The sequence below is a fragment of the Chironomus tepperi genome, unplaced genomic scaffold (genome assembly GCF_022539635.2).
Source record: "Chironomus tepperi strain 1889 unplaced genomic scaffold, CSIRO-AGI_Ctep_v1 contig_33, whole genome shotgun sequence".
Classification (NCBI taxonomy): domain Eukaryota; kingdom Metazoa; phylum Arthropoda; class Insecta; order Diptera; family Chironomidae; genus Chironomus; species Chironomus tepperi.
The window spans coordinates 1470306-1496840 of NW_027226155.1; the positions used below are offsets into that span (position 1 = coordinate 1470306).

The following is a 26535-nucleotide window of genomic DNA, read 5'->3' on the forward strand; positions in this document are numbered from 1 at the left end:
TGAGTGTGCCGTGTGAAATTTCACTTTGTTTTGTATAGTGACTGTGGAGAACATTCATAATTATTTGTAATCAAGGCATTGAATAAAACAGTCCTGCTATTTAATTTCGTGCTCATATTTAATTTACTAAATTCGCGTGTGACTTCTTATAAGGAATAGTCGTCAAAGTTTGAATAGGAGATCTATTACTCTTTGCGATTAGTGAGGAACAAATCAATTTAAACTCCACAAAATTAAATAACAAAGGAACAAACTTACATCTATTTAATATTTTATTAAAAAAAAGAATTCAGAATGAATAAATTTGGAATTTTAGCTGCTCTAATCTGCGTTTTTGCCTCTGTATCAGCTGATACATGTAAGTATTTGTCTATATTGTGAAAATTCAATGTCTTTGTTCGTACTACTTTTCTGTAAATGACATCCAGCGCTGTATTACATGTGTGAGAGAAAGTCATTCAAAGTTCTAATTTCTTCTCTCACAAATTAATATTGCGCATTGATAGATTTTACATGAAATAGATCAAAGATCAAATGAATCATACAAGTCACTGCCTTTGCAAAAAAAGCAAATAAACATCAGGCACTAGATAGTTCACCAAAATCCCCGAATCGCATAAATGTTGTTTACTAAATATTTTTTTCCTTTTCTTTCTTCTGATAACATAAAGGCGATGTCTCATCGAAGGAACATTTCAACAACATTGAATTTGTTGACATGAAGAAAGGATGTGTACAATTAACAGAAGATCAAATCCAAAAGGAAATTACAGCTTCATTGAAATATCTCAGTTATGGTGCATACTTCAGCCAAGACAATGTCAACCGTCCTGGTTATGCTAAATTCTTCTTCGATGCTGCATCTGAGGAACGCGAGCACGCACACAAACTCATTGAATACTTGCAAATGCGTGGCAGATATTTCGACATCCAAGAAACCGTCATCAGCAACATCAACATTGGTCAATTGGTTAAGGAATCAGAAAAAGCTACAGCTCTTGGATTAGATCATGGCTGGATGAAATCACCAGAACCACGTTCCAATGGACTTTCTGCTGGTATGGAAGCATTGAGAACCGCATTGAAAATGGAATATGCAGTCACTCAGAGCATCAGAAACTTGATCAGTGCCTGTGAAGCTGAGAAGGTTGATGGCAAAGCCAACGAAGTCTACAATGACTATCACGTATGTATTCTTGTTTTTATATACAGATCTTGATTTATTATTAATGCTTTATATCCTTTAAAACAGTTCGTTGACTACCTTACCGGTGACTTCTTAACAGAACAATATCAAGGCAAACGTGACATTGCCGGAAAGATTTCAACTCTCGGAAAGATGATCAAGGAAAATGGTGCCGAGCTAGCCGACTACTTGTTCGATAAGAAATTACAGTAAATAGCTATGTACTGAAATAATAAAATCTGCATTAAATTCACCGAGAAATTTTTGTTAAAAACTGAGTAAATCAATGTGATAAGTCCATGTAATAAAAAAAGAAAGGTCAAATTTGACTTTGTGTATTTTAGAAAGACTTTCCATTTTTCATGAATTATAAAATATTAAACTAAATAAAAAGTAATTTGTAGTAAAAATAGTCATGCTGTAAGTTTCCCATATTCCCTTCTTAAAACACGTAATAAATTTTCTATAGAAAACTGCGTTCTTTTAAATTTTTTTATCTCTTTATTTTTTTCAAAATTTGGCATGATTTCTGTAAATGTCTTATGTACATAAGTAATAAATAAAGTTTAATTAACTTGATATAAACAAGCTTTGACTTTTTTTCTGAAAAATTCGTTTTTAACGACTTTTTTGAATACAAATTTTTTGATTGGAATTTCTGTATTGACACTTAATTAATTTGTGTTTGTTTGGACTTTGAGCGAGCTCACTTTACTGGTTAATTGTTTTAAATGTCATGTTAAGTAAATAAATGAGCTGATTAACTAGAATTAAGAAATTTTAAACATTTTTTGTTTAAATAAAGATTCATCATTGACATAGGATCAAAAAGATTCAAATTTAAAATGTCCGTTACAACTTTAAATATTAAAAAACCGTTGTAATATTAAAATTTTCTTGTTGCCAACTTTGATTGGCTTGTTATTGACTTTCTAAAGTTATTTGATATTCTAACATGCTCTACACTGATTGGTCAGATGAAACGAGTTTAGTTATTTGTCCTTTGATGACCTTATCAAGAACTTTCTACACGGACGCTCTTTTAAGGCTCAAAGAACTTGTTATGAGATCAGTTGGTAAATATCCATCAATTAATTGTCCATTTTCACTGCTCGTGCCCATACAATTACAACTACATACTGATTGTTGGTCTTCATTAACCGATGAATTGATTAATTTATTCGATATGTTATCTCTTTCACCCTCAACTGTCACAATTTGTGGATTGTACTTTAATTGCTGACGTTGAAGTTCTTCATTTTCAATCCTCATATCCTCAGCATTCCTAAATGAGTAATAATAAAATTTTTTGTAATGTCATCATCAATGATAAGAAATTTATATATCAAATGATGAAATTTACATCGTCATGAAGCGCAAGACCAATAAATTAATGGAAGCAGCAACAACAGCGAGTCCAAAGAGAATGAATACAAGCGATAATGCCACATATCCTGGATTATTTTGAAGGGCTCGGTCATTTTGAAGAGCTACATAGTCACCAAATCCGATAGTCGTCAATGTTACTTTAGGGATAAAAAGAAGAATTTTTTGCGATAAACAGCACAAGCTATTGAGAATATCACAAAACGTGGATCTTACCAAAACAGTAATAAAACGAGTCAAAATAACTCCAATTTTCATATTTGCTAAAAACAGCAGCTCCTGTTAGAATAATAATTGATGAAAGGAATCCCGTTGCAGCCATTAAATTTATCTCAGTCGCTTCCGTTTGTGTGCATTTCATGAATATCTTGAATCGCTTAATTATTACAGATGCAAATTTATTCAGCCTCTCACCAATGCTCTGAAACATCACCAAACCTATTTTGGCAACAACAAATGTTCATGACTGTGCATTTATGCTTAAAAATCAATCAAATATACCTAACGGGATGCCAACCATCGCATAAACCATACAAAATGCTTTCCCAGCATTTGTATTTGGCGTTGAATGTCCATATCCTATCATAGCTAATACAACAGTCGCAAAATAGAATGCACCGAGAAATTTCCATTGTGGACCAGCCTGTAAACAGATGAGTCATGATGTAAATCACATTAGAATTATGAAATATTATATTACTTTATGAGGCTTATTCTCTATGATAACAATTTCCAGCATTCTGCAACAAAAAGATAAAGTTAATTAAAATTTATAAAATATCTAGTTAGATAGAGAATGCGTGCCAAACACAACGTACCTATAATCTTCTTCAGACATCTTGTACTTTTTGTGGAAATTATCTTTTGCTGATTTGAGGAATTCCCACCTAATAGCTTCATTTTCTGAAAATTAAATGGAAAGTCTGATTAAAAATTGAAAATTTTAACGGTTTTATTTGAATATTTGAATGGAATTGTATGGTTTTGAATCATTTGAAATTGAAAAGACCGTTGAAATTCTTTAAGGATTTCGATCATGTGTTTAAGCAGTGGAAATTTTGCTAAACTCATGATTAACAAGTGCTTAGTGTTAAAGACATTAATCACAACGATAGTTAGTCATAAATAAATCAAGTGATTTTGTGAAATTCAATTAAAGTCCACAATGTAATCTAGTCATTGATTTCATAATAAATTGACATACCTGATTCTAATCTGTCAAAGACTGCAGCACCAACCAGTAAATATGTGAAGGTACAGACGACTAATGATAAAGTTCGGATATTTTGACGTTTCATTTTTAAGGTGAACAAAAAAGAAGGATCTCCACTGTCGGTGACCATTCGTGATTATTTCAGGCTCTTGATTTTTGGTATATATCTTTAATAAAATTTGGCAAATTTAGCTCCGCTTATGTTGCTATGTAGATAAATTCAACAAGCTTCAAGTTTTCTTTTTTGGGGACTAGCAGAAAGTCTTATCTTTTATCATCCTCGCCATTTTGATTAATTGGCACAATATTCCTATAAATCAAGACACAAATCAGTCACTTACACTTGAGATATTTAAGGCATTCAGACAGATTAGCTCAAATAATTGTTACTAATCACGAATCGTGTTAAAAAAGAAAAGAGTTCCTTATCTTAATCTCATAAACTACTTGCCTTTTCTTACTCTCCTTTAGCCACTGTATTGTCAATCAAGTAGTCTCTCGGAAAAACACTTATGGAAGCAATAAATTGCTTTATTTTTCCTTTTAAAAAACGTAATTTCTATAATAAAAATTATTGATTTTTCAACATCTTCAGTGAGAGAAATAACTGATAACATATACCAAAAATTGTATACTCAAAATGTATAGTCTGGAAACAAGGAATGATTGCAACAATATATTTTTCTTTTTTGGGAATGCGCAGTACAGAGATTATCATATTTAATATCAAAACAATTCGATATGTCATTACACATGTTTGATTGCACGACTCTTGGTGGTCTGGCTGATAACGTATTAAGTAGATTTTGGGGAAATTATATAATTAAGCCGTAAAGTTAAGTATATCTGACTAGAGTACATATTTAAAGAAAAGAGACTTCTATTTATTTGTATAGTATGATAACAATACACTTATGGATATATTGTAGAAATTTCGTTCTATGACCTAATATTGAAGCTTGTTTATTTTCAATTGAATTAAATTGAGGACATTGTCTATTTCTTAGAAAACTTGTATTAAAAATTAACGGCTTTTTACTATTTAAATTACATTTGTAAGGTTTTGAAGCACTTAAACATTTGTAGGGTTTTGAACAATTGCTTGGATTTAAATGTGTGTTTGTAAACTCATAAATCCAGGAAATTGGGGAAGTTTGTTGATAATTTACTAATCATGTCAGAACTAAATATGCAAAACGTAAATAAGGATGAAGGATACAGCGGAGAATAAATCACTGTAAAAGCAGAATGTCAAGCAAATTCTTCATAAATCATTCGATTGCTTATAGACTTTACTCATATTTAATCAATTAATCCGTCTGTAGTAATCTCAATTAGTATAATTAATGATAATTATTCAGATAAGAGAATACAAACAATAGATTACTTTAAACTCATTATTTTCTTTTATTTTTTACATCTAACGCATTATATTTATAATAATCGATTCCTATTCAGCTCGTGGTGTATCTTCTGGAATAAGAGGCTCAGCTGATTGAAGCCAGTGCTCATAGACATAAGGCAATCGATCACTAGGATCAGTGCTCCAATGATGAATTCGGCATTTAACTCGAGCTTTTTCTAGTCCATTGATTGTAACTGTTACGTAGAACTCTTTATTTTGTTTCTGCATGTCTGGTCCAGTGATTTTCTCTTTCGGAAGTTCAATGGAGCTGTCTGATTTGATGTAATACCCACATTTACGTAATGAAGCTCTAATATGCCACGGTTCGATGACCCATGGCTGTTCTTTATTCATAACTATTGCAAACACTCGATTTTGAAGCATATTTACTGTCTGTAAGTGGATGTAATTTTATTTATTACAGCATTTAAGGTGTCAAATTTACTTACTCTTTGCGCAAATTGTGAACTGTGCTTCTCTTCTTCATTATCTTCGCCTAATTTTGGCTTATATTTTTCAACATTTTCTGGTGTCACATAATCTGCTAATCCAGGCAATAGAAGATGATTATAAGCATAATTTGGACGTAATTTTACAACTTCTCCTTTTCTGCCGATTCCGCTGACAAATTGTTTCAATACAACTTCAACATCTGGTTGCTTCTTTGTATTACTGTCCTCAACCATGACATAATTAAAGTGCTTTCCTCTCAACTTCCTTGGCTTTTCATTCTTCTTATGAAGTTCAACTGGATATAATCTTTTCAATACAAAAGTTGTCTGAAAAATCAATGAAGATCCAGTTAATATGTCATGACAATATGTTTGATGGATATACTTACTCTCACTTGTTGCAGTGCTGCATTATTTACATTAAGTAGCTGTGTAATTCTAGAGCTAACTGAATTTGAAAATATTAGATTTTTCAGCATGATGTATTTGTTATCACTAGCTTAATACTCCTCAATCATGGATGATGTAAATATTGAAAATAGACAGGATGTTGGGAATAATTGATAAGGATCTATGTAAACTAGTTTAAATGGGTTATAGGATTGTAAATAAAGGTGAAATTAGGATAATCATCATGTAAATCATGAGAAAATATCATCAGACAAAAGAATTAATAATGAAAATTATATTTATTTTCATTTCATCGAATTGCGATTCGCAAGTGAAATCTTTGCGATTCGCACTTGTCAAGTAACAGATTATTTGTTGACCTTATTTCTTTTACATAAGGAATCACTTTTCTCTTTGAAGAGTATTTATTTAAATAATTTAATGTATTTAATAGCTATTTATTGTTAAATTAGAAAATATTGAGGGTAAGTTAATTAACTATTTCATGGATTAACCATACAGTGATAACAAATTTAGAAGGATGTACATATGATAATCTAAAGGAAAAAAGGAAAGCATGGGACTATACTATTTATGCTAATTTTCATTTAACAGTGCCGAAAGAAGTATCTCCAAAGAAACTTATTGTATTATAACATATTTATTGGTGTTGGTCAAACAACTGGTTTTTCTTACTTCCGATTCAACAGCTTTTATGACGTCACAAATTTTTGATAATATATCGAAGATGACACTGGTGAGTGAGCAGCACTAACTCATTTTTTTTCTTACTTTCTACTTCCATTTCAATCATGTATTCAGTATTAACTCATCACTCTGTGCAATAAGTTGTACATATATACATATTGACTTAATTCATATCCATTGAGTTTATAGACTCATCTCATTGACATTGACATCATATCTACTTTTCTTATTCTTGAATAAATCATATTTAGGCAATGTTCGCACGTGTGACTTTCTATCCATCATTATTCTATAATGTTTTTATGGAGCGGGTGTCAGCACGACAATGGTACAATAGAATCGATGAAAATGTCATTCTAGGAGCACTTCCTTTTCGATACATGGTACCGGAGGTAAGATATGTCATGCTCACTTGTGAAATTGGATACAGTATAAAAGTATTTTGTGTCCAATTTGGCGTTGATTAATATTTTATGGAAATTAAAGCTGTGATGGTCGATGAGAGATGTTATTGTTAATGAGCACAAAATCGTACGCACATAACGGTTTTGACAATCATACTCCTTTCACCTGGTCATATGAATGATTGGTTGACCTTCAATATCCAAAGCACTTATTTAATTTCGTTCCTAACACATTCAGTTGACCAATAGTAACAGTTAGATGAATCGATAGCATAGATCAACAATCAAGGCACACAATACTTTTAACATCCAGTTCACTCCTTATGCCTCCAATTAATTGCCAAAATGTTTATATCTTCTTAATACTTTCAGCTGCTGAAAAAAGAGAACATCAAAGGTGTCGTGTCGATGAATGAAGATTATGAGTTATGGTTTCTATCGAATAATGCTGAGGTACTTTAGTCCGCATGTTCTTTCCTAATATGTTCTAAAAATAGAATTTTTATATAAAATTTTAGCAATGGAAAGATGTAGGAGTAAAGTTTCTTCAACTTCCAACGACGGACATCTTTGAATCTCCTAATCAGACGAAGCTTAATAATGGTGTTAATTTCATCAATTCATTCCTGACGAAAGAGTCAAAAATCAAGGATTTAGCACCAACTCATAGTAATAATGATTCAAATGAGAATGGAACCGTTTATGTTCATTGTAAAGCAGGCAGGACGCGTTCGGCGACATTAGTTGGATGTTACTTAATGATGAGGAATAAGTGGAGTCCAGAACAAGCAGTGGATCATATGAGAAATTGCCGACCACATATACTCTTGCATAGTGCACAATGGGAAGCACTTAGATTGTTTCATAGAGATAATGTTAAAGGAACAAAGACGTGATTTCTGGAAATAGAATGACAATTGTATATTGACGGGTTAAAAACTATAGATCAAGATATCCAAAGTTTGTTTTGTTACTTTATAATATTTGTTCGCTTTTTCTATATTTGGAAAATAAATAATTCAAAGCAATACAATTTGCAGTTCCTTCATTTATAATAACTTCTTTTTTGAACATGACTTCTACATTATTTAAATGTGTGAAAAATTTTGATTTCTTTTAAAACAATAAATCATAGTGAGACATTAAATTTTACATAACTTTGGTTTACTTAGCTGGCTGAATAGCCCAGATTTTCTTGACAGTCTTTGTCAATCCTTGATCATTGTAAGCCATCATGAAGAGACCAGCCAAAGTTGCTGCTGAGAATAACAATAGAGCAGCATGTGCAGCTTTAGGTACGAATTTTCCAAAAAGACATTCACGAACGTAATCTGTGACAATTGATTCCATACCCCAATGGAAATGTACAACAAGAGCCAATGAGACTAGATAATCGGTGGCTTGTGAGGAAACGAGGAAAGATGCTGGGATAATTCCCAATAATCCAAGTGAAAGAGCCTTTTCTGCTTGCCACATTGCTACGTGACTTCCAGTTGCTGATTGACGGATTGGAGATACAGAAATTGGACGAACATTCTAAAAAACAAATTTATTAATTAATTTGGCATTGCCAAAAGTGTTAATTATGAAGATTCTTACATTAATAGTGATCTGCTTTGCGAGAATTGGTGTATAAGATGCTCCGGTAATTCGTGATGAATTAATTAAGACTAGAATAATAAGAAAAAAATGAAAACATTTATTGCGTTCCGAATTTTTATTGACAAAATGTTATGCAACACGAATTAAGGATGTTCTTAGCCGGCAACTTTATAATCTTATTAATTACCTTGTGGAAGTCTGGATGATGAACGAATTAACAATGAAAGAGCCATTTTTAAGACAGTAAATTAATAAAAAGTTCCTGTGACTTTTTTTTTCACTTTATTGCCCTGCGATTCGCAAAATACTGAATACAAAGCTTATTTCAAATGTTTATTATACGTTACACCTGCGATTTAAATTTAAAAGTTGTTTTTCTTTCTACTTGTTGATCTTTTTCATGTAAGCTTTTGTTTGTTTGAATTACACACCGCATACTAGATGGATTTTTAATTATTTAAATCGAAAGCTTACTTTAATCAGTTTTTGTTTTTCTCTAGGCTTTCCTATGTAATTGAATTTGAATATTCTTCCTCGTTATCTTCCTGGAAAAGCTTTTTATTTACAAAAGTTAACAGCACCGCTTAATCAAAACTATCCAAACAATGATTCAATAGTTAATTACGTTAATAATTTTATTATTTTAAAACAAACATTTCTCAGAAATGTCTATTTACCTTTAATACTTGATGGATCTTATCAGAGAAAATAGTGCACTTTTGAGATAATGGAGTGGACTATAAAAATGCTTGCAACTAGTGCCATTTCAATCAGACTAAAGCTTAGGCTCTAAACAAAAGTCACTAACTTAAAATGTGAGTATAAGATAATTTTATGGATTCACAAGATTTATAATCCAAATTGTAAATTTTACAGGAAAGCGTTTATCTTGATTGCTGTAATCTTAGCCAGCTTTTTACAAGCTGATGGAATGATTTTGGATTGTTCTTTTCAAGTTTCAAACTATTCGATTCTACAAGACATTTACTCTTGCAGTGCAAACGTTATATTTTTGGCTGAAAATGATGATGCTATTCAGTTTGTTTTTCAAAATCACATTAATAAGAAGAAAAACTCGGATGTTACTGGTAAATATGATGGCTCATAATTATAAAGCAAGATGTTCTCATTCATTCATTTCATTTCAGGCTTGAATATCTCAAATCAAGAACTTCAAGCTCATAAGATTCCAAGCAATATTGATAAATTTTTTGTAAACCTTGAACTTCTTGATCTACAAAATACATCGATCACTGAATTAACCCAAGATGACATCAGTCCTCTCAAAAACCTGAAAGTTCTTATTATGTGGAATAACTTAATTAAGATTCTTGACGGAAAAGTCTTTGCACAAAATTCAGCTCTGATTTACATCGACTTTGAAAATAATTTGCTTACAAATACAGGAACAAAATTGTTGGAGCCACTTACTGCACTGCAATATGCATATTTTGCTAAAAATATGTGTACAGACGCTTATATTAATAGTGCTGACGAAGCTACAATCGCACAGTTTAAGGTTCGACTGACATCAAACTGTCCACCAAGTTTCGACATGCTCGTTGGTGAAATTTTGGAAGATTCAGTTTTCTTGGAAAGACTAAATAAAATAATTGCTGAGAGTGGTAATGCTCAATCTATTGAAGAACAATAAAATAAGAAGCAAAGGACAACAACAGAATCATTATTCATTTCATAAAAACTTTGAATAATTACCTAAGTGGGAATATTGTCACGTGTAATATAATTTGTTCATAATTATGAATGCAAAATAAAGAATGGCTTTTAGCGGTTTTAATTTGTGATCCCGGAATTTAGTAAATTTTAATCTCTGTTATAACGTTCATTTGAGATTTGAATAATATTCATTGTACATAGTTGAAAGCCCCTTTTCAATCAAAACTTCAGTTTGTATTTGAACTCCGAAGAATAAACATTATTGTGAAATATTAAAATCCGTAATTAGTTCTTAATTACATTTACACCCAACGACAGTTACGAAACCCGAGAATAAAAACCCTATACTACATGCAATAGCTAATTTTTTTAATTACAATTCCATCATTCCATTAATTGTCACAAAACAATAAATACCTCAACAGATTGCATGATTATGCTGTCCCATTTAGTTCCATAAATATAGAAAAATATTAATTTATTAATCACCTGCAACAGAAAATATACAGCATGTCCTATTTTTACCAACATTCGACGTAATGGTCATTTATCATACATTTATCAATCATAACTATCGGTGAATAGCTTTGTTTATCAATAAATCGACTATTCAAATGAGCATTAGAATTTTTGTTAAGCATGTACATATGTAGAAAATCCTACACTAATAAATAATGTATTGTCTGTTTTACATGCCTTTATACCAACTATATTAATACATTCATTCTTTTGATGGACAACATATCGAAAGTGTCGCATACTTACAGTGCTCAATATGATATTTGACCCTTTTTTTGGAGGAAATAAATAGGTCATGGAAATAGGACATAGAGGATAAAAATAACCCATTAGAATCCAATATTGTTAATTAAAAAATTCAAAGTAATTACAATAAAAATAGAACAATAGCAACACGATAAAACACTATCAAGTCAAATAATTTAGTTGGACATTCCAATGAATAAATATTTGCAGCTATATCGACGGCATTCACTGTCCACCATATAAAAGAAATTAGATGTAATAATAAAGACCATATATGTGGTAAATCAGAATGGTAAAGACAGTCGCAGTTTGCATGTTGTGGAAAGCGGTTGTGCATTCAATGCAGTAGCTATTATGTTTGATTCGATAGATATTCATTTTGGTCTACAAAAGGATCAATCACAGTCATATCATTAATTAAATTCTGTTGTGTAAAAAGTATTAATTAAATTGGTTTTATTAAAAAATATGTGCGATTATTTGTGCTGTTGTGGAAGTGACGATATACGTAAGAAAAGAGAATCAAAAGTGTCGCCGGAGTTGATTGGAAGCAGTACGAACGTAAGTGTTAATTAAGTTTCAATTGACCGAGGCAGATAATGTGCTAACAAGACAGGACATTAGCTTGTAATTTCGACAATCAATGAAACTATGTTCAATGAATACTTTGACATTCTTTTATTCGGATTTTTCATATTTTTTAAGTAGGGGGTTTGCTAACCGCAAAGTGCAATGTCGTTGCCAAGACCACAGAATAACAAATTCCTTGAATTTGTTTAAAGTGGATTTTAGAAGTTCATTTTGACCGGCATATCATGTGGTTCCTTATTGATTACTTTTACGCTGCTCATTGTGAAGTTAATTTGAATTTTCATTCAATTTTAACGGATTTTTCAAATTTAAATTTTTGAACTTTAAAGTCGTTAAAAATTTGAATTTTAAATTCGTTAAAAATTTGAATTTTAAATTTGTTAAAATTTTGAACTTTAGAAAATTTCGTTAAAAATTTCAAATTTTTAAAAAACGTTAGAAGTCAATATTTCAAACAATCTATAATTATTTTAATTCGTGAAATGCACTCTATGCGCTATCAAATAAAATTTTCGAATATCTATAACATTACTTTTGCATTATTTATAAGCAAAAACTTTAAATCCACCCTTTTCTAGTCGACAATAACTCAAAACAGCGTGCAAGTATTGCCTGTAAATCGCGGCTGCACTGATGTATTCTTTCTAATTCTTCATATTGCATTCATTATCGTACTGGTAAGTGAAATGCACTTTCATTATCATTATAATCTACATTAGATTACTCAATGGAATTTATATGTTGTCAATTTCCTTCAAATGTAATTAATACTTTCACCTGTACTGGTATGCAGGCCGTTCTCGTGAGCTATTGTTTTCTCTATGGCAATATCTATCGGATCCTTAATGGATATGATGACTGTGGAAATGTTTGTATGTTTTATATTAAATAATTTATTAGATTATATCGTGATTCATGATTTAAATGTTTTCTGATCTCAGGTGGCGTTATTAATGAAATGGATAACAAATTAGGATGCAAGGTATGTGGATATGTCCCTAATGTATTCATGCAGTAATATAATTAATTATTTCAGGGTGCCGACAAAAGGAAGGAAAAGTTTTTACTGGTTGAAAAGACACAAAACAATTATGATCCTGACAATCCTTACATCCATCGACAATGTGTTGAATCATGTGACACAGTTAGCGGATATCGAACATTCCTCAATAGATGTGTACCGAAAAGTAAAGGCGATGTAACAAGCGAGAATCTTTTATCGAGAACAGGACTTGTCAATTACTTTCAAGATGTCTCAGAAGACTTAACAGAATGTTGGCGTGAAATTATTTATGTCTGCATTATCTCATTTGCATTCTCATTCATCGTACTTGTGCTTTTTCGATTTGTCGTCGGATTTGTTGTTTGGATTGTTCTTTTTGCTTCCGTTGTCGTTAGTCTTATTGCATCAATTTTCTTATGGGTGAAATATGCACAATATAAAAAGGATCCAGATAGTGAAAAGGTCATGACATATTTGGTAGCAGCGATCATCGCAACATGTATAACTGTCGTCATCTTACTACTGCTCCTTATTATGAGAAAACGCATTAAACTAGTAGTAGAGCTTTTCAAAGAGGCAGGAAAAGCTTTAACGGACATGCCTGTATTGCTGTTTGAACCTTTATTGGTAAATAGTCATGCATAATGAATAATATAATTGTAGTCATTATTACTTTTCCATTATTTAATTATATACCTCCAAAAAAACATGAAGGAACAACTCAATCAAATATTTTCCTTTTACATTTTCAATAGACCTTTGCTGCCTTGGTTGGAACAATAGCTTTGTGGCTTTATTTTGTATTAATGATTGAAAGTGCCGGTAAACTTGAGGTGCATGAATCAACATCAGGGGCATCCATGAAGGTGATAAAGTTTTTATTTCTATTTTAATGAATTCTTGAATTAATGCATGCTGTTCTTGATGCATAAGTTATAAGAAAGCTTTTTGATTTCATCAACTGATGACTGAAATTTGAATTTAGATTGCTTTGATTTTGGAATTGTATTGTTCTGTATTGACAATTGTAGAGTTCTAATGTTTACATTGAACAATTACAATAATTTCATTCAAAGAAGAGCTGCTAATAGCTTAATTGATGATTAAAAAATTATCAGACATTCAATCAAATCAATAAAGCTTTTAACAGTAATTCCTTTTTATCAAAATCATAAAACAACATAAAATGTTTAAGTATTAACATAAAATTCTGTGTCTGCTTTATTTATATTATTTTTAGCAGATAAGTTACATAAAAGATGGTGTAATGTCAGCTACGCGGTGGGTGAATTTATTTGCCTTCCTATGGTTCGTACAGTTCCTTTATGGATGTCAAGATTTTATTATAGCTGGTTCCGTATCAAAGTGGTTTTTTACACGCAATAAAGGCAAATTACATTTACCCATTTTAATGACCTTTGGACATTTGATAAGATATCATCTGGGGAGCATTTGTCTTGGCTCGATTATCATTGCGACTATACAGTTTTTAAGGATCATCCTAAAATGGACTGAGGTATGGATAATTGAATTAAATAAACTAGACAAAGGTTTCTTTGATCATTAATTTTTTTTCATTAAAGTCATTGCTAAAGAACTATCAAAATCAAGTAACGACTGCACTCCTAAGAATGTGTCAGTGTTGCTTAGCTTGTTTCGAAAGCTTCCTACAATATTTAAGTAAAAATGCTTACATCATAGTTTCCATTGATGGATCATCATTTTGTATTGCTGGCAGGCGAGCCTTTCAACTTCTCTCATCAAATGCACTTCGTGTAATTGCCATAAATTCTGTAGGCGACTTTGTATTATTTTTAGGTAAGGTCTTTGTCGTTGTTGCAACAGTACTGATTGGAATAGAAATGATACAAGTAAGATTTAAAATTTAAATTTTTTTCAACATTCAAAAGTTTATGAAAGAAATTCTTTTGTTATAGAACTTGCCGGGTCTTCATCATCCATCTGTTCCTATAGTTCTATGTGCTATATTTGCATTTCTCGTTTCTCATTGTTTTTTGACGGTTTACGAGATGACAATTGACACAATATTTCTTTGTTTCTGTGAGGATTGTGAGATGAATGATGGAATTTCGAGGCCGTACTTTATGAGTCGGAATCTGATGGAGTTTATACAAAATTCTAAAAGATCTATGGATATTGCTGCACTGAAGAACAACAGTTCGTGGAACGGCAATGGAAATATTAAGACAGTTGCTGAAAAATAAGTCAATAAGCTCAAAACTGCTCATAGTAGTGTGATTGATCTCTGTTACTCATGATGACCTACCTAATAAGTGATAAAAATTCATAAAACTTACACAATTTACGAGTGTTCAACATTTTAAATGTTAATTACATTAGTTGAGTAACAACTTTAAAGATATAGTTCTAGATTAACTAAGTTAACAGAATGTAACAAAGCAATACAGCAGTCTAAAAGCCGTTTAATGATCGAGTTTGTCATAAAAATTAAATTATTTAAAATATTATAAAAAGTTCTTGAAATTTGAACTTTACAGTTCTAATTCCTCTTTGAAATGGAACATCTAATAAGTAATAATAACAATAACTATTTACTGTGATAAGAAGTGCATGAAATTTACCATTAAATCATTTTCCTACAAAGTGTGAAACATTTCTTTTACTACAATTTTATGCTAGTGTGATTTGTACTAGTTTGTATGACTGCAAAGATGTTTTTCTATTCAAGATATTTATGTAGATTTCTCAAAAAATAAAAATTAAACATGATTTGAATAATAAAAGCGAATGAAGACAATTGTGTAAATTTTTTTCAGTTTATTTTAGGTAATAATGCTGCTTTATGGTTGGAATTTAACTGGATAAAAAACTTGACGTTTCTTTGACAAAGCTTACTGCTCGAATTTCTATCCTAAATTGTACTTTCGTTGGAAAAAGGTGTTGAAAATAATTTGCAAGTGATTTGTTTACATTCTCACTTGAGTATTTTGGTGTCAATTTTTGAAGCAATATGATTGTTATTTTATGGTAAAATGATTGGAAAGGACTATATAAGTGTGAGCAAAGCATTAAACATGACAATATCGATATGAGCATGCTTGGTTCTATCAAAAATTAAGAATTTTCAACTTTACAATGTTTGCTGGCAGGGGATTATTTGTCAATTTAAACTCTTGCTTTACGTAACAACTGAATGACCCCTTACCAACATTAACAATAGAAGTAATCATTGAAAAAAATCAATTGATGATCATAAAAAAGATGCCAATGTCGCTCAACTCATATGAACTTTTAACCTTTTGTACTATTTTTTCCGTATGTACTTAAAATGTACTTCCAGCATAAGTCGTCGAACTCGCATGTCGTGTGGATAGAAGCAATGTGTGTGTAATATGATAAATGAAAGTGCCACACCAAAAAAATCATAAAAAATGAGAATAGCAGCATATTTACGGCAGTAGACACACCTTAAGAACAACAAATTAACAATTTCGCTAATTTTTCCCATTCCATTTGAGATTTTTTCACGTCCGTGCCTTACAAAAATTGATTTTCTTTCTGTGAAAATTGCTTTAAAACACATTTTTTTTTGTAGCTAGCTACAAAGCAATTATTCTGCTTAATGTATTCACTGCTTCTAATCCAATGAATCATTCAATTACTCTATACTATAAATCAAGTACATACCTTTCCGACAAACACTCTTCGTCATGCTTTTATTCACAAAATGTTAAAATAAACACGAAAATGTGATTTGAATTCAACACAAAAGAACACTTTTTACAGCCACAACCTATATAGGTAACTTCCTCGTCGTCTTCTTCATTTTTACTGTTGACTGAAACGGATTGATCACTCAATCAAGTAGTTGGTCTGCAGATGTTTCTCACCGATGAACCCCAACAACTAACACACCTGAAAAATTTGCTCACCTCGACTTTATTGCATAAAAGGAGTTCAGAAATGAATTTTGCCTCTTGCTTACATGGCGCCAACTGAATAATTTCACTATATGGAAATTCTTTAATGTTAATCCAGTTGAACACCTGGAATCGATAGCAAAATTCTTTTCTGGCATGGAAAGCGTAAAACAGGTTTAGGCAAATTTCAGGCTCATTAGTCATTAGTCAAACAGGCTGGCTGGCAGGCAGACATGACAAGGAATTTATTTATGTGTTGTTACTCGTGGGTGAAAATCTCAAACTTGACTGAATTATGTATGATTATTGCATAATCATTCCTCACATGTCACGGAATATATTCAAAATAGGTTGTTTGTGTCTATTTTGAAGAATAGACATTGCTCATTACATTCATCATTCAGTACCTCAATGACGATGATCATCCATCCCACAAAAAGAGCACGTATTCATTACACATAAAATGAATTAGTCGATCACATGAGATATTGCAATTATGCGATGCAGTCAAGTGTACTTCCCAATTTTTGTTGTTGTTGTTAGATTTTACGTGAAAAAATTGGAATAAAATTGTTATTCGAATAGGTATCGCTCAATTTGTAGTGATGAACAATAGTAGATTTATTCATCAGCCTCTAATAGCGCGACAGTGATTGATGTTTATGCAAAATTTACTGCAGGTCGTGTGCGAGAAAAAAAAATCACTTTTCCTCATCAAAAATTTATTAAAAAGGTATCACTGATGTTTGCTGGGAAAAAAGCAGAGTCCTCGCCAAATTGCATTTTTATTTTTATTTGTCTCGTGACGTTTCGATGCCATTTGAACTGTAATAACAGAGAACAGAGAATGTGAGAAAGGAATTTAAAGTGCTGGAATGTTAAAAATTAGGTGTATTGAATTGGATGTTATTGTGTCTGATTCTTCTTATCCTTTACTCGGGTTATTTGAAGGTAATTTGATTTTTATGTGAATGCTTGCTATGATTGTAATTTTAAAATTTAATCTGAATGATTTTATTGAGTTTGAATTTTTGATGAATTTAACGGAATTATTCAATTTAAATTGTGAAACATTTGAAGAGTTTTGAAAGAATTTGTATGGTTTTGAATAAATCTAAATTCTTAAATAGCAATTTTAATTCCACAAACATTGTTTAAACTGACCTATCTTAATCTTCCCGAACTACTTGACTACTGAACCAAATTCAAGACAACACACGACGATGTTATCTTTTGTTTCAGTATAAAAAAGCTTTTTAATTCTTTTAAATAATATGAACTAAAGAGTGAGGCAATAAGCAAATGAAAATTGGAGTAAACGAAACACATGAGAAAAAAATAATAAGAATTCAACTTATGTGAATGAAAAGAATTAATTCTCATTAGAGAATTACGTAATTTGAATCGCGAACGGCATTAATAAAATTTTAAAAAAAGAGTTTCGTGACGGGCTTTTGGCTAAAAGTTCTTTTTCTTTCTTTTGTTTTCCCATTTTAGACATACAACTATGTTATTTTTCCTTCTATATACTCAGCAATATGGCAGTTAGTAACAAGTAATTTAGTAAGGAATTGACAAGAAAATCAAAGGCAAAACATGGAAATAAAAAATTAATAGTGCAGTAAATAATAAACTTTTTTTTATGGACTTGGAAATTTCCTTGTGCGTGTATGCATGCCTCAGAATACATCTTAATTTCATGCGGTCAAGTTCTATCGCTGTGCCTTGTATTGCAACAGCAGTTAAAATGCCACGAAACCCCAAAAAACCATTTACTTTAAGTTATATACAATTTAGTTATGGATGTGCCTCTCATCTCATCAGTTCATTGAACAATAGAGCTTAATACATCATCAAATGAAATAGCAAAGTTCATAAATGCACAATCGACATACAAAAATAGCACACAATGTCGTCGCCTACACATGATTTAACTTCTTCTTTTTTAATGGAACTTTATCTTTTGGAAAATGATGCTCATTTTGGCTGACAGTGCGACCTTGCACATGATTCATGATGGCATTGTAACATTTTGACAGTTGATTGCAAAATTTGAATTTTCTTCGTTAAAACGGGTTCAATTTTTGAACTTCGGTAAATTTTTGAATTTTTAGAAGCCGTTAAATTTTGCAAATATTTTTGAGAATTTAATATGCGCTGTGAGTTCCAATATGCTACAAACTCGCAAGCTATATATTTCTCCCATCGAATAATATCAAAAAAATATCTAATTTCAGTCGAAAAAAAAAAGTTTTAATTGTTTGATGTTTACATTAACCATTAGCCATGTCGTGCTTATGTCGCGTTAGAAAGAAAGTCGTTGAGCGAGAACTGACAAGTTCCAGTTATGGTATAAAATATATATATGGCACTACTCACACACATTATTATTATTCTAAAGTAAAATAGCATTAATAAAATGAAAAGTTAGCGGATAAATTAGATAGATAGAGTCACAAACTTGAATTGTGAATGCTCTCTGGCAGAGGTGGGCGTTCATTTCAATTAAATTCGTCAACTGTCGTCAATTTTAGTTCGTTTTTTTCAACAGTTCTTTATTCGCAGCAACAATACTTAATAAAATGACAAATTCTCTCATTCATTCTTTAATGTTGATGGAGCTTTTTTTTCCTTTCAATGTTCGGATATGAGCCATGTGGAAATAAACAATGAGAATTCCCATTGCTATTGTTCCATACTTTATGGCTTTTGCATCAACTTACAAGCGGCAGTAAATTGTCGAGTAATTTGATCTCTACCGCAAAGTTCTTTTTTTTTCTCATCTATTGCTATCTCATTCAGCCATTCTCTCATATAAATTCACTGCCACTGCCGCCTTTCAAGACTCAAATGTGTGTATATATACATACAATTTGAGTATGAGAATGAGTCATCAGTGTGTCTTAATAAATCTTTGATTTTTCTTTATTTTGTGTGCCATTGCAAAACTTTTTTTTTTATTTTATTTTGATTTAACATATTCTTTTCATTTGTAAATTAACAATTATTTTTGTCTTGTCTGTTGCTGTTGACTGAGGGAGGAAAATATATGTGCGAGTATGCTGCTTGTTTTTCATGCTGAAAATTACTGTGAACGCTTTTATGACACACATATTTTTCTCCTTTATTTATGGCATTTTACTGAATAAGTATTGACATTAACTATGTGATTGTTTACTGCCATTTGAATCTCATTACTGAATTGTTAATGAATTTAAGTGTTTAACGGATTTCAAAAATTCAAATTTTAACGAAAGTTTTAAGTAAACACAATTTTGCAAAATCAACAAATTTGGGACAGAAAAACAATCAAATTAGCATTTAGGAAGGAAACTAATAACATTTAACTGAGGAAGTCAAGTCAAAATGTACACGAATAGCCCATTATCATGAATAAAACGGCCGGACTAAATTTAGGTACGTACACTCGTTGAATTTCAAAGAAGTGCTTTTTCAAATATTTCCAAATATGAATTCGTAATGACAAAAACTAATAAGTATCGAACGGAGATAGTCAATTTACCAATACTTTTTTTTTCATAATATTTTGCGCAATTTACTCTTCTATCTCTCATCTCGCATTTAAAGTAATTTAACGTTTATGCTTCTTCGACAAGAGCAACAGCACAGAGAAAAAAATATATTGGCGACACAGCATCTTGTGAAAAATAAAAATGTAGATCATAAAAACAGCTTGAAGTCGGGAAAGAGTGTGAGTAGTAGATTCAACAAAAAAAAAGGAATGAAATGGAAAGACATAATATTGCAGACGGGGTTTTGGAAAATCGATGACAACAAAGTCATAAACATTTGAAAATGAAAATGAAAGAAACGAAAGGAATGAACGAAAAAATCAACAAGTTTCTTACATCGCAAATAGAAAAAAGAAAGAAAATTGAATGGAAAATTCACAGAGGAAGATTTTCGCAAAACTGATAAGAAATTATAAAGTTCTACCTTCCGATATATATTTTCTCCATTAATAGTATGTGTGCTTGAAGGACATTCTACATTTATGTTAAAGGTATATAGCACCAAGCAAACTTTTTATAGTTCGTCTAAAACAAACGTGCAAATTGAGGCAATTTTATTATTCTTACACTTTTTCCATGAGCCTTTCCATTTGTGCACGCTTTGACGTTATGATTTCAGAGCGCTCCAATTACAGACCGCACAATAAATATATATAAAAATAATTTCGTGTGTTGTTAAGAGGAAAGGAATGAAGGAAAAAGGAAAAAAAATTGGGTAAAAGAAAAGAACCTTTAATGTTTAAAGTTTTTTTGTTTTGGTCACCTAACCTTTCACGGTTTCTAAGTTTCTCGTTTCTTCTTTATTATGTTTCATGTCCATCGTGCAAAGGACTTAGAGATTCTTATCTTTTTATACACAAAACACAACAGTTATAAAAAAAAGGAAATATAATGAGAAGCCTTATACACTATAAACTAAACTTCAACTATGTGCTAATGTCGCCACCATTTCAAGAAATGCGACTATTCACCACGAGCAACTGAAAGCAACTAACTTGACAGTCGATTTGAGTTGTGTGACGACGATTTAGGAATAGAAAAAAATTTATATACAATTTTTTTTTGTATATATTGAACCGCGACTTTTCTCCACGCGCGCGAACGACCACTCCAGAAACTGAAATATCACAAAACAAAAATCTTTATAACATTGAAATAAATTCTTTTGTATTACAATTTTTTTTTTCTTTCTTCTATATGAGGAGAGGAGAGAATGCACATGAGAGAGAATTTGCGCTTGTGAATACGCAATGTGGATAATCATAAGCAGCAACATTATATTTTCATATTGCACACAGCACATACTTTTTTCCAATTCGATATTTTATTTGAGAAGAGCGAGAGAGAATGCACATTTCTTTTCATGCTAGCTTCTTCTTCGCTCGATATTTTTTTTTTTTTATTATTTCTGAATTTCTGTTGATTCTCGGAATTCTTACTGACTTCTCCCAATTGATACATACTCACTCTCATAAAATAATAATAATAATGTAAAATAATTTTATAGCAGTTTCTTTCTAAATTATGTGAGTTGTCGTGCATGCAGCTTTTGCTATTTTTATGATCCTCAAGAGAAATATACAATATGCTTGCTCGTTTTAATATTTTTTTGTTTTTATTTGAATTATATGAAATTAATGGATTGAAGGTAGTAACTATGATGATGAAATTCTTTTCTTTTGAATAAATTTATAATGTATTAAGGACTATTATGTATGAAACATGAAGTTTCGTTCCTTTTAAATCTACAGATATAAAAATTCTGATCATTTCGAGTTCTATTAGTGTTTTCTCATCTCAAATCATCTCCGAACCGCAAAACATGGATTGAAATCAGCCGTCAGGACAACTTTGGATCTAACGATTAATAACACGACGTACTAGTGTCCTGGCGAATACATTGTGCTATTCGGAATCACGATCGCCACACATTGAAATGTGACCACTACAGCGACGAGGTGGTATACTTACCAAGAGACAACCACTTGACGGAAACAACCAATTGGAAGATACTTGGTTCTAAAGATACAACTGCCTTGTCAACATGAATGCAACATTTCAAAGTATGCTAATCGAGAATTTCCAATGGTAGCTTAATGTTTTGTTATCAAATTTTTAAAATTTTGAGCTGATTTTAATGAATACTGGATTTCCTCTATCAAATTGTTGTTCAATTAAGTATGTTGATGACGTTCCTCTAGTTTATGGCTGCTATCAACGTCTAAAAACACGAAATACAAGCACAATTCAGATTTTAACACGCTTTTTTCTAATTCGATTATAATGTTTCGTTCAGAAATTTAAGTTCAATTCATTTCAGTTCATGCTTGAAAATTTCAAATATAAAAAAACAGTTAAAAATTTATATTATTTTTAGTGTTAAATGTAATTTGTACACGAAAAATTCCAACAACAACGCTTAATACTCTCATTAATTAATGAAAATTGACTCACACTGCGCCTTATACAGCTACAGTGAGAGATTTTTCTAATTTTTTTCATTTATTTGTAAACATTTAGCTCTCATGGCATGAGTCATGCTTAATTGTAAGCCCATACTAGTGCAATATTTATTCAAACAGAATGAATATTCGAGCCTATGCAAAATAAAGTAAATAAAAGTATTGTGACACATTATTGCACTTTGAAATTTGTCACATTTTTTAGTTCTTTTCCATTCATTTGATTTGTCGCATGTTTGTCAAAAATTTACTAAAGTTGACTAAGTAATGAACCTCAAAAAATGTATAAAAAACAAGAATATATTTTGCGTGACTCGAATCACAAGAGAATCAACTGTATATAAGCTACTGCTGTTTTTAATATAATGAAAATGAAAATGACGAAAAAAAGAACACAAAATACAAAAAATTGAAAGACGAAAATGGTCAATAAAATAGTTGGCTATCAATTAATTCGTTTGGACGGACAACAGTCAGCTGAATCGCAATTACTTCAATTAGTTTGTTCACAAGCCCATAATGTGACTTCATATATTGGAAGAATGGACAAACGGTTCAAGCAGTAATTTATCGTTAAATTGATAAGCTTCTGCTACTTCAAGTAATCATCACTAAGTGTACATATGGATAATTGGATTGGAAACTTGAAGTATAAATTATTGCCGGATGCATATCTGTTGTTCATTCTATGTTTTGTTTATAATAAATATCCACACCTGTTTCATAAGCTTAAAAGTACCGACACACAAAACAATCCCAATTCCAATTCGACAAAATAAGTGAATATGGAGAAAGGAAGAAAGCAATGACTTGATATGTGGATAGAATGCTCGATAAAAAAAACTTCCAGGCTTTATTAAAATCTTTCGCATCATAAATTTGATTTTCTTTATTCATCATTTACTGCCATTTTGACGTCATTATGCCCTTATTTTTATGATTATTGCATAATCATAGAGAATTTTTTTTAAATTATATCATTAATGAAGGCACATTATGACGCTTTGGTGCACTTTTGCAATTTGGTTGAAATGGTATATTGCTGATTACTTTGTCGTTTTATGAGATTTAAGTGAATAGCGTGAGGATTGGCAATAAATGTCAAATTGAATAATTTTAAAGTTTAACGATTTATTTAAATTCAAATTTCAAATTCTTTGGGGAAAAACTTTTTAAATTTTAAAAAAATCTCAAAAGTCAATTTGAATGATTCTAAAATTTAACAATTTAAATTCTCAATCTCAATGTTCAAATTTAAAAAATTTAAATTCAATCTCAATTGTCAATTCAAAATTTAACGGTTTATTTGAATTCAATTTTTCAATTTCTTCCAAGAAACACTTTTCAAATTTTAAAAAGTTCGTTAAAAACAGTTTCAAAAGTCATTCAATCAACAACAGCTAATTTGCTCACATCAATAACGAGATAGATTTTTCTTTTGCGGTCATATGAGAAGAAATTGATTGTTAGGATTGAAAAAAAAAGTATTCATCATCATCGTCACAATTGAATCTCTGCTCTATCAACAAATTTATCCATTTATCATCTCAAATATAAATATACATATATGGCATGTATGGCTGTGCATCCATATCATTAGCATTAAAGTTAGCTGTAACGACGACAATGATGATGATGATGGTGAAAAAAAAAGCATCAATTGACACAATTTTTTCGCTCTTCATACATAATATGCTTTACAACATCACCATATATCCCTTTGATGAATCATCAAATCATTATTCTTACTCAATTTACTTATGATGTGCCGTGGATGGGTGAAAATAGATGAGAATGAGAAGCTTAAGAAAGTAACGAATTATGAATGGCAATATTAACTTGTCTATTGACATTTAAGTGCTATTATGAGCGAGTTAAAATGTTAAGGACGAGGGGTTAACAAAATCATTTTTAGCAAAAATGTCAGGATAATAAAATGTCATAAAAAATTTACGCTGCGGCACAAATTGAAAATTTCATTATCGCCCTTTTTTATTATTATTCCCTATATTCCTTATTATCCTTTTCTCTATTTTCTATCGGAATTAATGAGAGAACAATTTGAATTTTCGCATGGCTCATAACATATGAAGAGATTTTCGCTTGATAGGAACTGAATTTTCCATAATAATAAAAAAAGAAAATTGAAAAAAAAGAACTAACTAATTGAATTTACAGCACTGGCAATAAATGATGGACAGGTAAGGTGGATAAGGATATATTATTATATGTACATTTCGTTGTGCTGCTTAGCCGCACCTCAATATGTCGTGATGGAACCTTCCATCATGATTCATTTGCGAGGAGTTGGCAATAGAAGGCAGCATAATATACCATTTATAGAATGAATCGATAAAAGTCGGACACGCCGTTCATCCTGAAGTGGAAAAACTACAAACAGCCACAATGTAATATGTTTGTCCATCGCCTCACCTTAATTTCAATTTTTTTTTTACTTTACGCTGTCTCTCCTACATTTTTCTTCTTCATCCTTTCCAATTTATATATATAAATTTCGTTTTGGTATCCAAGGCTTAGAAGTTAATTTAGTGCAGAGAATGAGGTGAAAAAACCAAGCCTGAAAAATATGTTAAATGAATATATACAGAAAAAAAAGACCGTATAAACTAAGGTGTGTATGAAAATGGTTACTGACTTGTCATTTACTTTCATAGAAAAATACACAAAAAAGAATGTATGATTCTCCCTCATGAAGCATGAATTTAATTTCGTCCTTATCAGTGGCAATAAACCATTGATTTTTTCTTTTTCTTTTTGTCATTTAACAAAGCTATTGAGAATCCAAGTAACCAAATGTAAAAGGATATGTAATAATGATATTGAAAAGCACTGACAGCTACGATTTTGTTATCATTTTTATTTCTGTCCTTTACTCCTTGTGAGAAATTTAAAGCGAAATAACACACACCCTCATTATAGAATAAAATAAGGTGAAGCTATGTCATTAGAGATGCATGAATATAGCGCAATATTATTCAAATTATTTTATTACTCATTAAATAATTTTAACGGCCTTTTTGTATTTAAATTTGATAATTCTTTGTCAATAATGAAGATTAATGTTTGAGGTTATTTATGACTTCAATTATATTATTTTAATGTCCTTCTTATTAGCATATATTTGATATCAACTTACTTACTGTAATCATGTTCCTATGATGGTGGAGTTTAGGCTATAACAAAAGGCTTTCCATATGACTCTGTTGCTGAATCTGAGAATCTAATTTGTACAAATTAAATGTTTGCATTTGTGATCAGTTTAGTTTACTTCAGTTTTAAATTGATTACAGAATCTCGTCCATCTCATCTATTTCGGGTGTTGCAATCAGGCCCTTGAAATGACTTCTGAGAAGACACTTTTGGCTCCCATCATTTTCGCATATATTTCATTTGGAAGGATTGAGATCGAAATCAAAGATTAGATCGATTCCTGAGCTTTTTGTTAAATTATATTCCAATGAAGGGTGATGTGTCGCTGAGCAGGATTAGTTTGATTGTTTTGAGCAGGATGAAGCCAAACGAGATTACTGCAGAAAATAGTTTGAAGTCGTACATTTGCAGTTCAATTACTGAAGTTCCATATTCTCAACTTGAGTATTAATCCTCATAGGAGCACGGTTACGGTTATTATTAATTAATCGATATTATTCGCTGTTTGCTAACTTATTTTATGAATTTCTTCAAAATGCTATGAAGATCGACGTCCTTTCCTTATGAAGTTCTGAAAAAATAAAGAAGAATTTGCGAGAAATTTCCCCTTTAATAGCAAAATTAGGCGCCAAATTAATGTTTACTTTGATCAATTTGTTTTTAAAATTTACGAGAAACTTGTAAA

At 31.0% G+C, this 26535-nt stretch overlaps 6 protein-coding genes and 1 long non-coding RNA gene across 8 annotated transcripts; 4 read left to right on the top strand and 3 right to left on the bottom strand.

Moving 5' to 3' along the window:
* The first annotated feature begins 57 nt into the window (after positions 1 to 57).
* Fer1HCH (Ferritin 1 heavy chain homologue) lies at positions 58 to 1535 on the top strand. Its single transcript, XM_070646179.1, has 3 exons — positions 58 to 358; positions 672 to 1186; positions 1253 to 1535. The coding sequence occupies exons 1-3, from the start codon at positions 295 to 297 to the stop codon at positions 1397 to 1399; spliced, it is 726 nt and encodes a 241-aa protein (XP_070502280.1). The 5' UTR covers positions 58 to 294; the 3' UTR covers positions 1400 to 1535.
* Positions 1536 to 1688: 153 nt separating this feature from the next.
* On the bottom strand, positions 1689 to 4405 carry Task7 (TWIK-related acid-sensitive K[+] channel 7). Its single transcript, XM_070646171.1, has 8 exons — positions 4237 to 4405; positions 3777 to 4095; positions 3391 to 3475; positions 3273 to 3312; positions 3074 to 3215; positions 2789 to 3010; positions 2550 to 2712; positions 1689 to 2471 (listed from the first exon to the last, which is right to left on the bottom strand). The coding sequence occupies exons 2-8, from the start codon at positions 3913 to 3915 to the stop codon at positions 2213 to 2215; spliced, it is 1050 nt and encodes a 349-aa protein (XP_070502272.1). The 5' UTR covers positions 3916 to 4095; positions 4237 to 4405; the 3' UTR covers positions 1689 to 2212.
* Positions 4406 to 5168: 763 nt separating this feature from the next.
* Positions 5169 to 6155, bottom strand: mRpL9 (mitochondrial ribosomal protein L9). Its single transcript, XM_070645501.1, has 3 exons — positions 6032 to 6155; positions 5640 to 5969; positions 5169 to 5583 (listed from the first exon to the last, which is right to left on the bottom strand). The coding sequence occupies exons 1-3, from the start codon at positions 6119 to 6121 to the stop codon at positions 5236 to 5238; spliced, it is 768 nt and encodes a 255-aa protein (XP_070501602.1). The 5' UTR covers positions 6122 to 6155; the 3' UTR covers positions 5169 to 5235.
* Positions 6156 to 6381: 226 nt separating this feature from the next.
* On the top strand, positions 6382 to 8189 carry PTPMT1 (protein tyrosine phosphatase, mitochondrial 1). 2 transcript variants are annotated; one of them, XM_070646201.1, is made up of 5 exons: positions 6382 to 6517; positions 6648 to 6789; positions 6992 to 7132; positions 7517 to 7597; positions 7663 to 8188. In XM_070646201.1, exons 2-5 carry the CDS (start codon positions 6748 to 6750, stop codon positions 8038 to 8040), a joined length of 642 nt encoding a protein of 213 aa, XP_070502302.1. In that variant the 5' UTR covers positions 6382 to 6517; positions 6648 to 6747; the 3' UTR covers positions 8041 to 8188. The 2 variants fall into 2 exon arrangements, with proteins under 2 accessions (XP_070502302.1, XP_070502310.1); XM_070646209.1 differs by lacking the exon at positions 6648 to 6789 and having other exon boundaries at positions 6393 to 6517; positions 7663 to 8189.
* Positions 8106 to 9085, bottom strand: SdhD (succinate dehydrogenase, subunit D). Its single transcript, XM_070646222.1, has 3 exons — positions 8934 to 9085; positions 8744 to 8814; positions 8106 to 8680 (listed from the first exon to the last, which is right to left on the bottom strand). Exons 1-3 carry the CDS (start codon positions 8977 to 8979, stop codon positions 8309 to 8311), a joined length of 489 nt encoding a protein of 162 aa, XP_070502323.1. The 5' UTR covers positions 8980 to 9085; the 3' UTR covers positions 8106 to 8308.
* A 543-nt stretch (positions 9086 to 9628) lies between these two features.
* On the top strand, positions 9629 to 10559 carry LOC139094925 (uncharacterized). Its single transcript, XR_011544807.1, has 2 exons — positions 9629 to 9834; positions 9895 to 10559. It is a non-coding gene; the product is annotated as an uncharacterized lncRNA (long non-coding RNA).
* Positions 10560 to 11655: 1096 nt separating this feature from the next.
* On the top strand, positions 11656 to 15231 carry LOC139095065 (choline transporter-like protein 1). Its single transcript, XM_070646316.1, has 9 exons — positions 11656 to 11749; positions 12358 to 12456; positions 12573 to 12651; positions 12721 to 12761; positions 12816 to 13409; positions 13538 to 13648; positions 14023 to 14298; positions 14366 to 14653; positions 14720 to 15231. The coding sequence occupies exons 1-9, from the start codon at positions 11657 to 11659 to the stop codon at positions 15005 to 15007; spliced, it is 1869 nt and encodes a 622-aa protein (XP_070502417.1). The 5' UTR covers position 11656; the 3' UTR covers positions 15008 to 15231.
* The last annotated feature ends 11304 nt before the right edge of the window (positions 15232 to 26535 follow it).

Excerpts from the sequence above, each read along its gene's own strand:
- Fer1HCH (XM_070646179.1), top strand. The coding sequence starts at position 295 with ATGAATAAATTTGGAATTTTAGCTGCTCTAATCTGCGTTTTTGCCTCT. Across the intron at positions 359-671 it reads CTCTGTATCAGCTGATACAT|GCGATGTCTCATCGAAGGAA; the intron begins GTAAGTATTTGT and ends GATAACATAAAG. Across the intron at positions 1,187-1,252 it reads AAGTCTACAATGACTATCAC|TTCGTTGACTACCTTACCGG; the intron begins GTATGTATTCTT and ends CCTTTAAAACAG.
- Task7 (XM_070646171.1), bottom strand. The coding sequence starts at position 3,915 with ATGGTCACCGACAGTGGAGATCCTTCTTTTTTGTTCACCTTAAAAATG. Across the intron at positions 2,713-2,788 it reads CTCGTTTTATTACTGTTTTG|TAACATTGACGACTATCGGA; the intron begins GTAAGATCCACG and ends TTATCCCTAAAG. Across the intron at positions 2,472-2,549 it reads GTCTTGCGCTTCATGACGAT|GAATGCTGAGGATATGAGGA; the intron begins GTAAATTTCATC and ends TTACTCATTTAG.
- mRpL9 (XM_070645501.1), bottom strand. The coding sequence starts at position 6,121 with ATGCTGAAAAATCTAATATTTTCAAATTCAGTTAGCTCTAGAATTACA. Across the intron at positions 5,970-6,031 it reads CAGCACTGCAACAAGTGAGA|ACAACTTTTGTATTGAAAAG; the intron begins GTAAGTATATCC and ends TTGATTTTTCAG. Across the intron at positions 5,584-5,639 it reads GTTCACAATTTGCGCAAAGA|ACAGTAAATATGCTTCAAAA; the intron begins GTAAGTAAATTT and ends ATCCACTTACAG.
- PTPMT1 (XM_070646201.1), top strand. The coding sequence starts at position 6,748 with ATGACGTCACAAATTTTTGATAATATATCGAAGATGACACTG. Across the intron at positions 7,133-7,516 it reads TTCGATACATGGTACCGGAG|CTGCTGAAAAAAGAGAACAT; the intron begins GTAAGATATGTC and ends TAATACTTTCAG. Across the intron at positions 7,598-7,662 it reads TTCTATCGAATAATGCTGAG|CAATGGAAAGATGTAGGAGT; the intron begins GTACTTTAGTCC and ends ATAAAATTTTAG.
- SdhD (XM_070646222.1), bottom strand. The coding sequence starts at position 8,979 with ATGGCTCTTTCATTGTTAATTCGTTCATCATCCAGACTTCCACAAG. Across the intron at positions 8,815-8,933 it reads ATCATCCAGACTTCCACAAG|TCTTAATTAATTCATCACGA; the intron begins GTAATTAATAAG and ends TTATTATTCTAG. Across the intron at positions 8,681-8,743 it reads CAAAGCAGATCACTATTAAT|AATGTTCGTCCAATTTCTGT; the intron begins GTAAGAATCTTC and ends TTTGTTTTTTAG.
- LOC139095065 (XM_070646316.1), top strand. The coding sequence starts at position 11,657 with ATGTGCGATTATTTGTGCTGTTGTGGAAGTGACGATATACGTAAGAAA. Across the intron at positions 12,762-12,815 it reads ATAACAAATTAGGATGCAAG|GGTGCCGACAAAAGGAAGGA; the intron begins GTATGTGGATAT and ends TAATTATTTCAG. Across the intron at positions 14,299-14,365 it reads TCATCCTAAAATGGACTGAG|TCATTGCTAAAGAACTATCA; the intron begins GTATGGATAATT and ends TTTTCATTAAAG.